This window comes from Hordeum vulgare, chromosome 2H, assembly GCF_904849725.1.
Source record: "Hordeum vulgare subsp. vulgare chromosome 2H, MorexV3_pseudomolecules_assembly, whole genome shotgun sequence".
In the NCBI taxonomy this organism is placed as follows: domain Eukaryota; kingdom Viridiplantae; phylum Streptophyta; class Magnoliopsida; order Poales; family Poaceae; genus Hordeum; species Hordeum vulgare.
This window is the reverse complement of record NC_058519.1, coordinates 620,101,609-620,114,718: the sequence shown is the minus strand read 5'-3', so window position 1 is coordinate 620,114,718 and position 13,110 is coordinate 620,101,609. Positions and strand designations below refer to the sequence as shown.

At 47.3% G+C, this 13,110-nt stretch overlaps 1 protein-coding gene and 1 pseudogene across 1 annotated transcript; both read left to right on the top strand.

Moving 5' to 3' along the window:
* Positions 1-8,330: 8,330 nt before the first annotated feature.
* Positions 8,331-9,407, top strand: LOC123428788 (BTB/POZ and MATH domain-containing protein 1-like). Its single transcript, XM_045112933.1, has 2 exons — positions 8,331-8,681; positions 8,856-9,407. The coding sequence occupies exons 1-2, from the start codon at positions 8,331-8,333 to the stop codon at positions 9,405-9,407; spliced, it is 903 nt and encodes a 300-aa protein (XP_044968868.1).
* Positions 9,408-10,073: 666 nt separating this feature from the next.
* Positions 10,074-12,471, top strand: LOC123428787 (annotated as a pseudogene).
* Positions 12,472-13,110: the final 639 nt, after the last annotated feature.

Below are 13,110 nucleotides of genomic sequence, written 5' to 3'. Positions count from 1 at the left end.
CCGCCCGCTCCGGATACAAAGCCTGAGCCTGCCACGGATACAAAGCGGGAGCGTGCCACCAAGAACGCTCCACCGCCGCCCGCTCCGGATACAAAGCCTGAGCCTGCCACGGATACAAAGCGGGAGCGTGCCACCAAGAACGCTCCGCCGACGATTCCTAAGCCACAGAGCACCCCAAAGCGCAAACGGTCGCCCCTCCCAAAGGTACGTCATGCTAATCTTCCTATCGGACCTTATGATCGTACCCCCTTCCATCACAGTATGACTTACACCATAAGCCTGATGACTATACACGCACATTGCAGAAGGAAGTGAAAAAGAGCAGATCACGTGCAAGCCCTCCACATGACGTCGGCCAGCACAACACGAGTCCATCTCGATCACCGTCGCCGGACTTGGGTCGTCCGTCTCTGTCGCCGCCCGCTCCGGATACTAAGCGGGAGCGTGCCACCAAGAATGCTCCGCCGACGATTCCTAAGCCACAGAGCACCCCAAAGCGCAAACTGACGCCCCTCCCAAAGGTACGTCATGCTAATCTTCCTATCAGACCTTATGACTTACACCATAAGCCTGATGACTATACACTCACATTGCAGAAGGAAGTGAAAAAGAGCAGATCATGTGCAAGTGCAAGTGGGAGCAAATCAAGTTCAACTACAAGCAAGAAAAAATCAGACGTTCCTCAGCTTGGACAACAGGCCAAACAGTCGATCCCACCCCTCAAGGTGTTAACCGAGAATGTTCCCCCTTCGGTGCAGGGGCTAGCTTTAGAAAGTGCAAAGGAGTTGGCGGCTGCATGTGGTGTCTCGGTTGAAGAATTGCTGTGTTCCCAAGACGACAAGATACCCAAGGCTGTGGTAGCCCCTAAGCCACAATTTGTCATGGGTGAGCCTTTGGTCAGCAAAGATGATCTCCCAACAAATATGCGTTACTTGCATCAATGGTACTTAAGTGAATCAAAGAATGGGAGAACGAAGATCGTGCTGAGTGTCCCACAGGAGTACTACGGCCGCCCTGAACAAATCCATATCGACTTTGATGAACTCTTCCAGATGTACAATGGCGACGCCCTCGACAAATCGCTTATGAGTTCCTATTGTCTGTAAGTTTTTCAATTCGTTGTCTACATATAACTTGTTTAGTTATTTCAATTTAATGTCTATATATAACTTGTACTCTATTATGCAGAATGAAGATTCTGTATTATAAAAGTAAGAGCATCCTAAATATTGGGTTTATTGACCCAGATAAAATACATATAGCGACGCTAAGTAATTATCCCAAGGGGACGGAGGAAAACCTTCTAAGGTTTCTAATAGATCAAAATTTCTGTGACCACATACTGTTTCCATACAACTTCAGGTGAGGGTCTTTACTCTGTTGTGTCCATTCACTTATAAGTGTAATTGATAAGTTACTCACACACACACACACACACACACACACACACACACACACACACACATATATATATATATATATATATATATATATATACATGTGCAGCTTCCATTGGATTCTGTTGGACATTCAAATTGATAAGGGAAGAGTTGATGCCTTCGACCCATTATCGAGACCCTTGAAACAGTTCCAAAGCCTGCAGGACATGCTCCAAGGGTAATTTTAATCATTCTTGCGCTCTATCGGTCTCTTTCAATGATTTTCTGATATATCAATTAATGAAAAACTTAGCAAATCATTATCCTTGTCAGACAGGGTTTGGAAGCAGTTCAAGTGCGTGACTCCCGGTAACTTTCATGAGAAGCTGACCTTTAGAGCGGCTCAGGTAAGTAGTAGTATGATATACTTCTATTAATTTTCAGTACATTTATGATGCTAGATTATTATTTTGATTATATATATTCTATTCTCGTAAAGTGCGACCAGCAGCCACGGGGAACGCATCTATGCGGATACTATGTTTGTGAGACCATTCGCACGTTTACCTCTGAGCACAAGGATCACAGATTCGACGTAAGCAATGAACATTCACACCTCTATTTTTACCCGTCATTCTTTGTTATCATGATTGATATTCATATTCATTTCCTCTTCTTATATAGCACACGGCCATGACGACAAAGGTCCTACCAGAGCAACGCGCGATTGCTGTTGCAGAGGAGCTTGCGACCTTTCTGAGGACGGAAGCTATAGATGACAAAGGACGATTTAGTGTAGCTAGGGGCCATTACTGATGTTCGTCCATGTAATCGAATAGACGGGCTCTAGTCCCGATAATTCAGATCTCCATATAATTGTATATATATGCTCGCTTGTAATATAAGTTAATCTTATATATATATGCATAATTATTTCTATTTAAATTATATGAAAACTAATTCCCGAACACCAAACGAGGCATCACGTTAATCTCCCGAACACCTAAACCCTAAAACCCTAAAACCCAAAAATAATTTCATTCAAAAAAAACCAAAAATAAGCAAAATCTGAAAATCTTTAGTCCCGGTCCGTGTAACGAACCGGGACTAAAGGGCCTGTCCCTGGGGCGCTACGAGGCGCCCACGTGGAGCACCTTTAGTCCCGGCGTGTAAGAGTGCCGGGGCGAAAAGGTTAGGCCTTTAGTCCCGCCCCTTTAGTCCCGGTTGGTGAACCGGGACTAAAGCCCCTTACGGGCCGGGGCTATAGGCCCTGTCCCCACTAGTGATAGTTCTCGAACCCGCAGGGCCTGCACACTTAAGGTTCGATGATGTTTTAGTAAGTTGAGTGAAAAGGACGTGGATGTCGCCTAGAGGGGGGGTGAATAGGCGCTTTAAAATAGTTAAGGTTTAGGCTTGAACAAATGCGGAATAAAACTAACGTTTCATATGTCAAGCACAAAACCTACAAACAACTAGGCTCACCTATGTGCACCAACAACTTATGCTAAGCAAGATAAACAACTAAGTGATAGCAAGATATATTACAATAAACAATATGTCTATCACAAAGTAAAGTGCATAAGTAAAGGGTTTGGGTAAGAGATAACCGAGGCACGGGGAGACGATGATGTATCCCGAAGGTCACACCCTTGCGGATGCTAATCTCCGTTAGAGCGGTTTGGAGGCACAATGCTCCCCAAGATGCCACTAAGGCCACCGTAATCTCCTCACGCCCTCGCACAATGCAAGATGCCGTGATTCCACTAAGGGACCCTTGAGGGCGGTCACCAAACCCGTACAAATGGCAACCCTTGGGGGCGGTCACCGAACCCGTACACGTGGCAACCCTTGGGGGCGGTTACCGGTACCCGTACAAATTGCTCGGGGCAATCTCCACAACCTAATTGGAGACCCCGACGCTTCCCGGAGCTTCACACCACAATGATTGAGCTCCGAGACACCACCAAGCTTCTAGGACGCCAAAGCATCCACGAAGAACAATATCAAGGGTACTAAGTACCAAAGGTAGTAAGCTTCTCAACTTCTCACTTCCACGTATCACCGTGGAGAACTCAAACCGATGCAACTAATGCAATGGCAAGAACACACGAAGTGGTCAAGTCCCTCACACTCAAATCCCTCCACAACAACAAAAGCTATGGAGAAATATGAGAGGAAGAACAAGGAGCTCACAAAGAACTCCAGGATCAAGATCCAAGGGGTTCCCCTCACATAGAGGAGAAAGTGATTGGTGGAGATGTGGATCTAGATCTCCTCTCTCTTTTCCCTCAAGAACAAGCAAGAATCATTGGAGGGATAGAGAGTAATCAAGCTCTAAGAATGTCAACAATGGAGGTAGAACAAGAGCTCAACAGATGGGTAAGGCCAAGGGGGAAGAAGACCCCCTTTATATAGTGGGAGAAGGAATCAGACCGTTACCCCCACTTTCTGCCCGAGCTCCAGCGGTACTACCGCTGGCTGCAGCGGTACTACCGCTAGGGCCAGCGGTACCACCGCCAACTCTAACGGTACTACCGCTAGGTCCAGCGGTACTACCGCTCGCCACTGAAACAACCATAACTTTCGCATACGAGCTCCGAATCGAGCAAACCCAAGCTTGTTGGATTCAGGACGACAAGGGCTATCCAAACAATGACTTAAGACCATGCGGTTATGAATATGCCAAAGATATAGAGATGTGAGTCCTCTATGAATGAAGAACCGGCAACAACTCCAACATCGAAAACATCATAGTAGATGCATATGGACTCCGTTTTCGATGAACTCGAGCTTGTCACGAAGATGATCATAAGCTCTAAAACTCACAAAGAGAAACACCAAACAGGAACCAAGAAGTATGATGCAAGGATGCAAATGGTTTGAGCTCTCAACGAATGATACGATCAAGCTACTCACTTGAGAGCCCCCTTGATAGTACAGCAATCTATCCTAAACAGAAAACCTATCAAGGGCAAACCTATACCTTGCACCTCGTCCTCTTGAGCTAGATGATGATGATCTTGGCTTCCTCAAGATGGACCACCTTTCTTGATTGTGTTGGCTTGATAAAGACTAGTTGATTGCTCCCCCATACTCACTATGGATGAGCCACTCTTCAGCATATCTTCACAAGTCCATTGCCACCACAATGGACGGCAAGCTTCAAGCATGATATCTTCATGCTGATCCACTTGAACTTGCACATCGCAATCTTGATGACGATCACAACTTGACGTCATACTTCATGGGTTGTATGAGATCTTCTCTTTGACGCAAGCCCATGGAAACACACCTAACCCCCACATAGAACTCTCACGAAGACCATGGGTTAGTACACAAACACGTAATGGACAATGCTTACCATACCATGGGACCACTTGATCCCTCTCGGTACATCTTGTACGCTTTGTGTGTTGATCATCTTGATTTGCTCTTTGTCTGAGATCTTGATCAACCATGTGTCTCTATGACCATTCTTTGGATAATACCATGAATACCATCTTGGTCATCGACGTCATACTTCATGGGTTGTATGAGATCTTCCCTTTGACGCAAGCCCATGTAAACACACCTAACCCCCACATAGAACTCTCACGAAGACCATGGGTTAGTACACAAATACGTAATGGACAATGCTTACCATACCATGGGATCACTTGATCCTTCTCGTTACATCTTGTACGCTTTGTGTGTTGATCATCTTGATTTACTCTTTGTCTGAGACCTTGATCAACCATGTGTCTCTATGACCATTCTTTGGATAATACCTTGAATACCATCTTGGTCATCATATAAACTCCTTGAACCCAACAGATGGACTTCAAGAAGTGCCTATGGACAAATCCTATAAATGTAACTTAAGGCAACCATTAGTCCATAGGAATTGTCATCAATTACCAAAATCACATATGGAGATATATGCTCTAACATTGAGTTATATGTGTGGTTACCTAATGTTGTTCAGAGTCCCGGATGAGATCACGGACATCGCGAGGGTTTCCGAAATGGTCCGGAAACGAAGATTGATATATAGGATGGTTCCATTTGGTCACCGGAAAGTTTCGGGCATTACCGGCAGTGTACCAAGAGTGATGAATGGGTTCCGGGTGTTTACCGGAAGGGGCCCACCCACTCGGGAGTGAGACCAAGGCCCTAGGGTGGCGCACCAAGTCCTTAGTGAGATGGTGGAGTCAGCCCATGAAGGCTATGGCGCCACAAGCAAAATTACCAAAGGAAAGAAAAAAGAAGAAGAGAGGGAGGTGGGAAGGAAGGAGTGGACTCCTTCCCCACCAAACCGAATTGGGGTTGGAGTCGAACTCCTCCCCCTTGGCCGGCGCACCCTTGAGGGCCTTGAGCCCCAAGGCTAACCCCTCCCCTCCTCCTATATATATTGGTGGTTTAGGGCTGTTTTGAGACACAACTTTGCCACGTGCAACTCAAGCCTATTCCACATAGTTTTACCTCTAGATCGGATTTCTGCGGAGCTCGGGCAAAGCCGTGCAGGAGTAGATCATCACCACCACCGGAGCGCCGTGACGCTGCCGGAGAACTCATCTACTTCTCCGTCTTTCTTACTGGATCAAAAAGGTCGAGATCATCGTCGAGTTGTACGTGTGCTGAACGCGGAGGTGTCGTCCGTTCGGCACTAGATCGGAACGGATCGTGGGATGGATCGCGAGATGGTTCGTGGGACGGATCGTGGGACGGTTCGAGGGACGGATCGTGAAGACGTTCTACTACATCAACCGCGTTTCTTAACACTTCCCGCTGAGCGATCTACAAGGGTACGTAGATCTAATCTCCACTCGTAGATGGACATCACCATAATAGGTCTTCGTGTGCGTAGGAAATTTTTTGTTTTCGATGCAACGTTCCCCAACATATATCACCCCGACGTCGAGGGTACACGGTGATGTGTCAGTATGCGTATAGACTGCACATAGAAGGGATGGGAGGAGGAAGCAGCTCGACGTTGTTGGCCGTCGAGGCAGCAAGCCGCAACACCAACCTACAGGGTGATTGCCGGCCACCCTACCCGATCCCCAACAGCCCAGCCGCCACGCCGCGCCACTGGACAGCGAGGCCATCCCAGGGGCCGCCGCCCCGGATCCAAGGCTCTGCCAAAATCTGAAGGAGCAACGTCAACACTGCCACCACGGTCGTTGTTGGGACGCCAGCCGGCGGCCACGCCGCCATTCTCAAGATTTGGGCCGTCATGAACAAGATCAATGTCGCCGCAGTCCAGATCAGAACCGTATCCTCGCTCTAGGGTGCCCCGCGTCACCCTATGACCCGCGAGAGGGACGGGTACCTTCACCGCCGCCGTCACACGCACGGGCTATGCCCGGCGCTGACCACAAGTGGCGACGGAGGGGAGGGAGGGGGAAGAGGAGTGACGTGGCAGCTAGGGTTGGAGCCCCTCGGTTGCCCGTGCGAAGGGCGGCCGAGGGGAGGGGAAGTCCTGCCGAGTCTAGCCGATCTTCAGTTCGGAGGAACAATAAAAGCAATCGTACTAAGGTAAACGCTTCCACCCGGCGCGCCGGCCGAATCGTTCGGCCGGTCACGCGCGGGCCACGCGCCTCGCTGGCCAGGTGCATGCAACATTTATTCGTCAGATTTGCTGCAACCATGGGCGAATTTGTTTCAAACATTTGTCATTTTGCTACATTTTGTTTATTTAAAATGTTGCATCCACGGTTGGTTGCAACTCGAGTTCGTTGGATTTTTGCTACAACCGACGTTTGACTTTTGCTACAACCGTGTTAATTTTTACTACAACCGGCATCATTTTTTGCTGCAACCGTTCACTAAAAAATTGCATGCACGTTCACGTAGATATTTGCTACAACCGGCATTTGACTTTTGCTACCACGCATCATCAGCTTCTTTTTTTGCTACGATCACGTATATATTTTTTTTGCTACAATTTTTTTTTATTGCAACCGTTGACGAAAATTGCTGCATCGCGCCGAAACTTGCTACATCAAGAAAAAATGTTGCATGAAGATCTAACGACGCGGCCCGCCTACATCGTCGAGCGGCCGGCGCGCGGGCGCACAGCATCGTCCATCGTACTAATCTAAAACTCCGAGTACCATCAGCAAGTTGGAGACGGTTACGGCGGCACACCTATCTGGAACCAGATGCTTGAATCGTAGTGATATTTGAAAAGGAGACTACGTATCAGAGTTTTGGATTTCGTCCGAAAAAAACTAGTTTCGTCCGAAATTCGCCCATTTCGTTTGGGCCCGGTATTAGTACAAACCGGTCAAAAAATTCGGCCTTTTTTGAACTTACAGCCCGGCCCATGGTCAAAAATAGCCCACATATACCCCCACTAGTATAAAAACTGCTGCACAGGGTTTCCTAACCCTAATTTTCATTCCCCCGTCTCCAATCCTGTGTGTGGCGGCTGCAGCCTCATCCTCCTCTTGCCCTGCACCTTTGTTCATTCTCATCCTCCCGTGCTCCATGCCTCCATCTCTGCCCCTCCTCCTCCGGCTTCACATGTGCCCAGCCACCTTCTCCTCCAGCCCTCCACCTCCTCAATAACTGCTCCTTCTTCTCAGGGTCATGGTTGTGGTAGTGCCGGGGACGCGGAAGGACGAGGGACCGTGTTCACGGCCAGATCCTCAAGAACTGCTCCCTTCTAGTTTGGTCTATATTGTTTCGAAACATGGGTTGTATGATTTTATATGTGTATTTGATAAAGATTATGCTGTATGTTTTTACTCTAGTTTATTTCAAATTTTGTTCAGATTTCAAATTTTGTTTTGTCATTTTCGTCCGAAATTTTCCGAAAAATATCCGAAAATCCGAATTCCGCCCATTTCGCCCAGGCCCGGTAAAATTTGCAAAACGAAATCCAAAATCTTGCTACGTATAAATTCCGTGGCTAGCCGAATAGAGATCATTGGAGCACCTGTTGCTGTTGGCGACGTTCTCGTTGTCATGGCTGAGAACCCGGCTGCTGCTGCAGTCAATCTCGGCGCAGGACTCCGGCTACCGGAGACGTCATCGAGATGCGTCATGGAGAGCGGCGCACACAACTTCGAGGTGACTAATTATGCGCTGCTTGAGGGACTGGGCGTCGGGAAGTACATCGCCTCAAGCACATTCAGGGTCGGCGGCTACGATTGGAATATGAGGTTCTACCCGGACGGAGAGAGGAAGGAGTCTGCCGGCAACGCTTCAGCCTTCTTGGCTAATCTCAGCCAGGCCAAGGACGAGGTGAGGACAAAGTTCACCTTAAGCATGCTGGACGATCATGGCAATGCACAGGAAAGCAATCGCTGTGATTACGTAGTGGAGCACATATTTACCCAGCAAGCTTTGAGCATCGGCTTCTCAAAATTCGTTGAGAAATCCAAGCTCAAACCCTCATCTCACCTCATAACCCTACGGTGCGTTCTCACCGTGATTAAAGAACCGCCCGCGGATTGCCGGCGAAACCCCATCGTGGTTCCACCGTCGGAGCTGCCCGGCCGCCTCGAGCGCGCCCTTAAGGACGGGAAGGGCACCGACGTGACGCTCCTCGTGGGTGGCAGGGAGTTCATCGCCCACAGGTTCATGCTGGCCGCACAGTCGCCGGTTTTCGACGCTCAGCTCTTTGGCCCGATGACGGATGAGGAGGACACGCGGCGCATAGAGGTTGTCGACATGGAGCCGGCCATCTTTGAGATGCTTCTTCACTACATCTACAAGGATTCGCTGCCCTCATGTGGCGAGAAAGGTTACGATGCTGCGACCATGCAGCACTTGCTAGTGGCGGCAGACCGGTACGGCATGGACAGGCTCAAGGCGATGTGCGAGGAGAAGCTGTTGGAAAGCATCAACGTGCAGACCGTTACAAGTACATTGGCGCTTGCAGATCGGCACTTCTGCGAGCAGCTCAAGGATGCTTGTGACAAGTTTCTTTCTGCGCCGGGAATAGCGGCCATTGTCTTGTTAAGAAACGGGTGCACACGCCTCATGGCAATGCTACAATCGGGGCACAAGGAGGAGGCAGCTGCCGCGGGGACGAAGTAATCTAGCTAGACCCAAAAATAATCATTTTTTTCTTTCATCAAAATAAATTTTTATTTTTTACTGTGGTTTGATTCAGGGACGGACCTAGAAACTTTATTGAGTGGGGGCAAAATACTTGAGTGAGGGCATATTTTATTTTGTATAAATTTAGAGAGTTTTAGTATATATTTTCTAAACATACAATCAAATTCTACAGGATTTTCAAAACTTCAGTGGGGCCATGGCCCCCACTCACATCAACGTGAGTCCGCCCCTGGTTTGATCAATTTCTGGTACGATCCTAGAAGAAATCTGGTGTTAATAATCACATCCATCAAGTTTCAGAATTTTTTGATTTTGTTCTTTTTTTCTGAATTTACTGTTTATTGCGTGGATGCACCGAAGATGACTGCAGCACTAACGCATCCGCTGTTCCATCGATCGGCGTTTGCTTCTCCACGGGGAAGCTGCAGTTTTAATAAATGAAGAAACATGGAAACAATCGTACAACAGGACGGTACATCCACACCAATAGGTAGCAGGAATCATGCGAGAACCGAGATGGTATCTACTCCTACATCGAAAAGGAATACGCGTACGCATGCCGGCTGTGACTGCCGGGCGGAGAGGAGAGATCGTCGGTCGGTTCGATAGTGGCGGGGATACCCGCTGCCGCTTTGGTTCGCCATGGCTCACAACGCGGCCGCTGCAGTTGATCCCGGCGAAGGGCTCCTGGCTCCCGTCGCGACGTCGAGGTGCGTCGTGGAGGGCGCGACACACGATTCCCAGGTCACCAACTACCGACTGCTTGATGGCATGTGCATCAGAAAATATATTAGCTCATGCACGTACTAGTCTGGCCAACGTAGGGCACAACAAAGATCATGCGCGTATGCCACGCCAAGATAGTCCCAACGATTGCCACTGTTAGGTTTTCGTCTCCAGATCCATCTCCTCCTGTAGGCGGCGCCATCTCTAGTACTACTATTTTATGCCAACGGCTGTTACTGTCCGAGATGCACGCGCTGGCTGCGGCTGGGTACAGACGCATCCGTTGATAAGGAGAGTCCGACGCGGTGGCCTAATACAATATGCTGGTCGCGCTCATCAACTCCATATGCTGCGAGAAGCAGGTTTGCGCACGACTGGATCATAACATGTTCCGGCCAAACAGGGTGAAGGCGCTAGTCACCTTGGGCGTTACTTTCCAGCAGTCGGAGCCCCGCTTGGTAGCTCGTGCACGGACGAGTAGTATATGTGCCGCATCTAGGTTGTATAACTCTTGAGAGCATCTCCAACAGTTCGTATGTTCAATCGTTGGTATATGGAAGAAATAACCATAGAGTGTTCACGTCAACAATCAACAACACATCATACAAGCTCTTCAATAGAGTGTATATGTGAATCGTATGTAAAATAACTAAGGGGGTCCACTAAATATGGAAGAAATAACCATACTTGCCTCGGAGCTTGTGCGTGAACCGTTGCTTCAAGTTCATACGATGTCATTCTCTCTCTTCTTTTATTATACGCCATGTCATCAAAATCATCTATGTGGCAATTTTACCAACGATGATTATACGATCATTGGAGATGCCCTGATGCAAGGATGGTTTCATACTAGCTTTGTGCCTCGCGTTCGGTGTTCGATGTTGCCTATCTAGTCATGGAAGACTTGAACCAAGTGCGTTGGGCATTTGCCCTCACTTCGTAGTTTCATTTTTGTTGGATTTATAATGTAAATTTTGAGCTAGTTTGTAAGCTTGTATGTAACTCTTGTACATTGTTTTTTTTCTTTTTTCCTTCTATATGAAATGGGCAGAGCACCTGCCTTTCACGTCAAAAAAAATACTAGCTTTGTGCCTCTTCTAGCCGAATTAAATTAATCTGACTGCAAATTATTGCGTATTATTGCAATGATAACTTACTTCCTCCTATGCATGTTCGAGATGTCCAACGAAATTTCAAAACACATCCAATTCACAATATAATAGAATCCGAGGACTGTGGAGGTGGTTAATTTTGTTGGAATAATTAGGATGAGTTCAAGCACCGGCAATTAAGTAAGAAATAACTTATAGTGCTTATTTTATGTTTTAAAAAACGCACATGAGTTACGGATCAAATTGGTGGCTGATGATCAAATAATATTCATATAAAAACTACAAAATTATATTAAGTTTTCCATCAATTTTTTTTATTAAGGAGGCCCAAATTTTGGTTTCGCCCTGGACCCTCGTAACCTCAGGACCTGACCTGTGGCTAGGATTGGAACATCAGGTTCTACCCGGACGGACGTTGCCGCCTACGCGTCAGTCTTCTTGTGTTATCTCACCTTAACCAGGCTGTTATCAGAGTGCATCTTTTCTCCAGGTCAAGAGAATCCATGGGGCTTTTCAAAATTCGTCGAGAAATCCAAGCTCAAATCGTCATCACACCTCCTAACAATAAGGCGCCTTCTCGCCGTGATCAAAGAACCACCCGCGGAGTGCAAGACCAATCTAATCGTGGACCCTCCGTCGGAGCTGCCCGGCCGCCTCCACCGCGCCCTCGAGAACGGTATAGGCACCGACATCAAGCTCCTCGTGGGCGGCAGGGAGTTCAGTGCGCACAGGTTCATGCCACGCAGTCGCCGGTTTTCAGAGCTCAGCTCTTCGGCCCGATGGCACATGAGGACATGTGGCGTATCATAATTGTCAACATGGAGCCGGCCATCTTCTAGATGTTTCTTGACTACGTCTACAAGGATTCGTTGCCGCCGTGTGGCGAAGACGATTACGGTACAACCACGATGCAGCATTTGCTAGTCGCTGCGGACCGGTACGGGCTTGACAGGTTGAAGGTGATGTGCGAAAAGAGGTTGTACGAAAACATCAACCCGACAACAGCCACGAGTACATTGGCACTAGCAACTCACCACTACTTTGACAAGCTCAAGGATGCATGCTTAAAGTTTATGTCGTCGTCACGGGAAGTCATGGATGCAGTCGTGGCAACCGAAGGGTTCCAACACGCCATGGCAAGTTGCCCCATGCTAGATTTGCATAAGAACACAGGGGAAAAGGTAACCATCGTTAGGAAGTAACCCAAGAAGGAAGTGAAATTCTAAAATTTCTTTTGTACAAGTCCCATACTTTTTGAGGTTGGTACATATAGTACTAAAGTGCGGAAATTGCTTTTGGTGGCCGAGCTCCATGAAGGCCTTTAAATTTGAAATTCAAATTTCATGAAAATTCATATTTTTACATTTCAAAAAATTACGAAAAAAAATACAGGGATAAGTGAAGGCGTAACACACATGTGTGTAAATTTTTAGAAAAAAATACATTGAAATGAGGGCTGTGCAAAAAAGACAAATCTGAGGCTTTTTTACACATGACACTATTCATCATTTCAGGTCATAAATTTGTCTTTTTTGTGCAGATCGTATTTCAAGGTATTTCATCCTAAATTTTTGCACACATACGCATAACATCCTTCTTTACTTCCATATTTTTTCAGATTTTTTTGAAACCAAAAAGTTTGAATTTTAAATTATTCAAAAATTTCGGCCTCCATGGAGGCCGAGCTCCAAACGTCCGCACTCACTAAAGTGTTTCTTTAAAGCTAACACATACGTAAATCTCGCGGGATTCGGTCGACCACATGGATCTTGTTTTCACTCGTGTATGTTCGTGTGTCTATAGATTGGATCCTTTCAATCTAAACTTCTCTTCATTGGCAG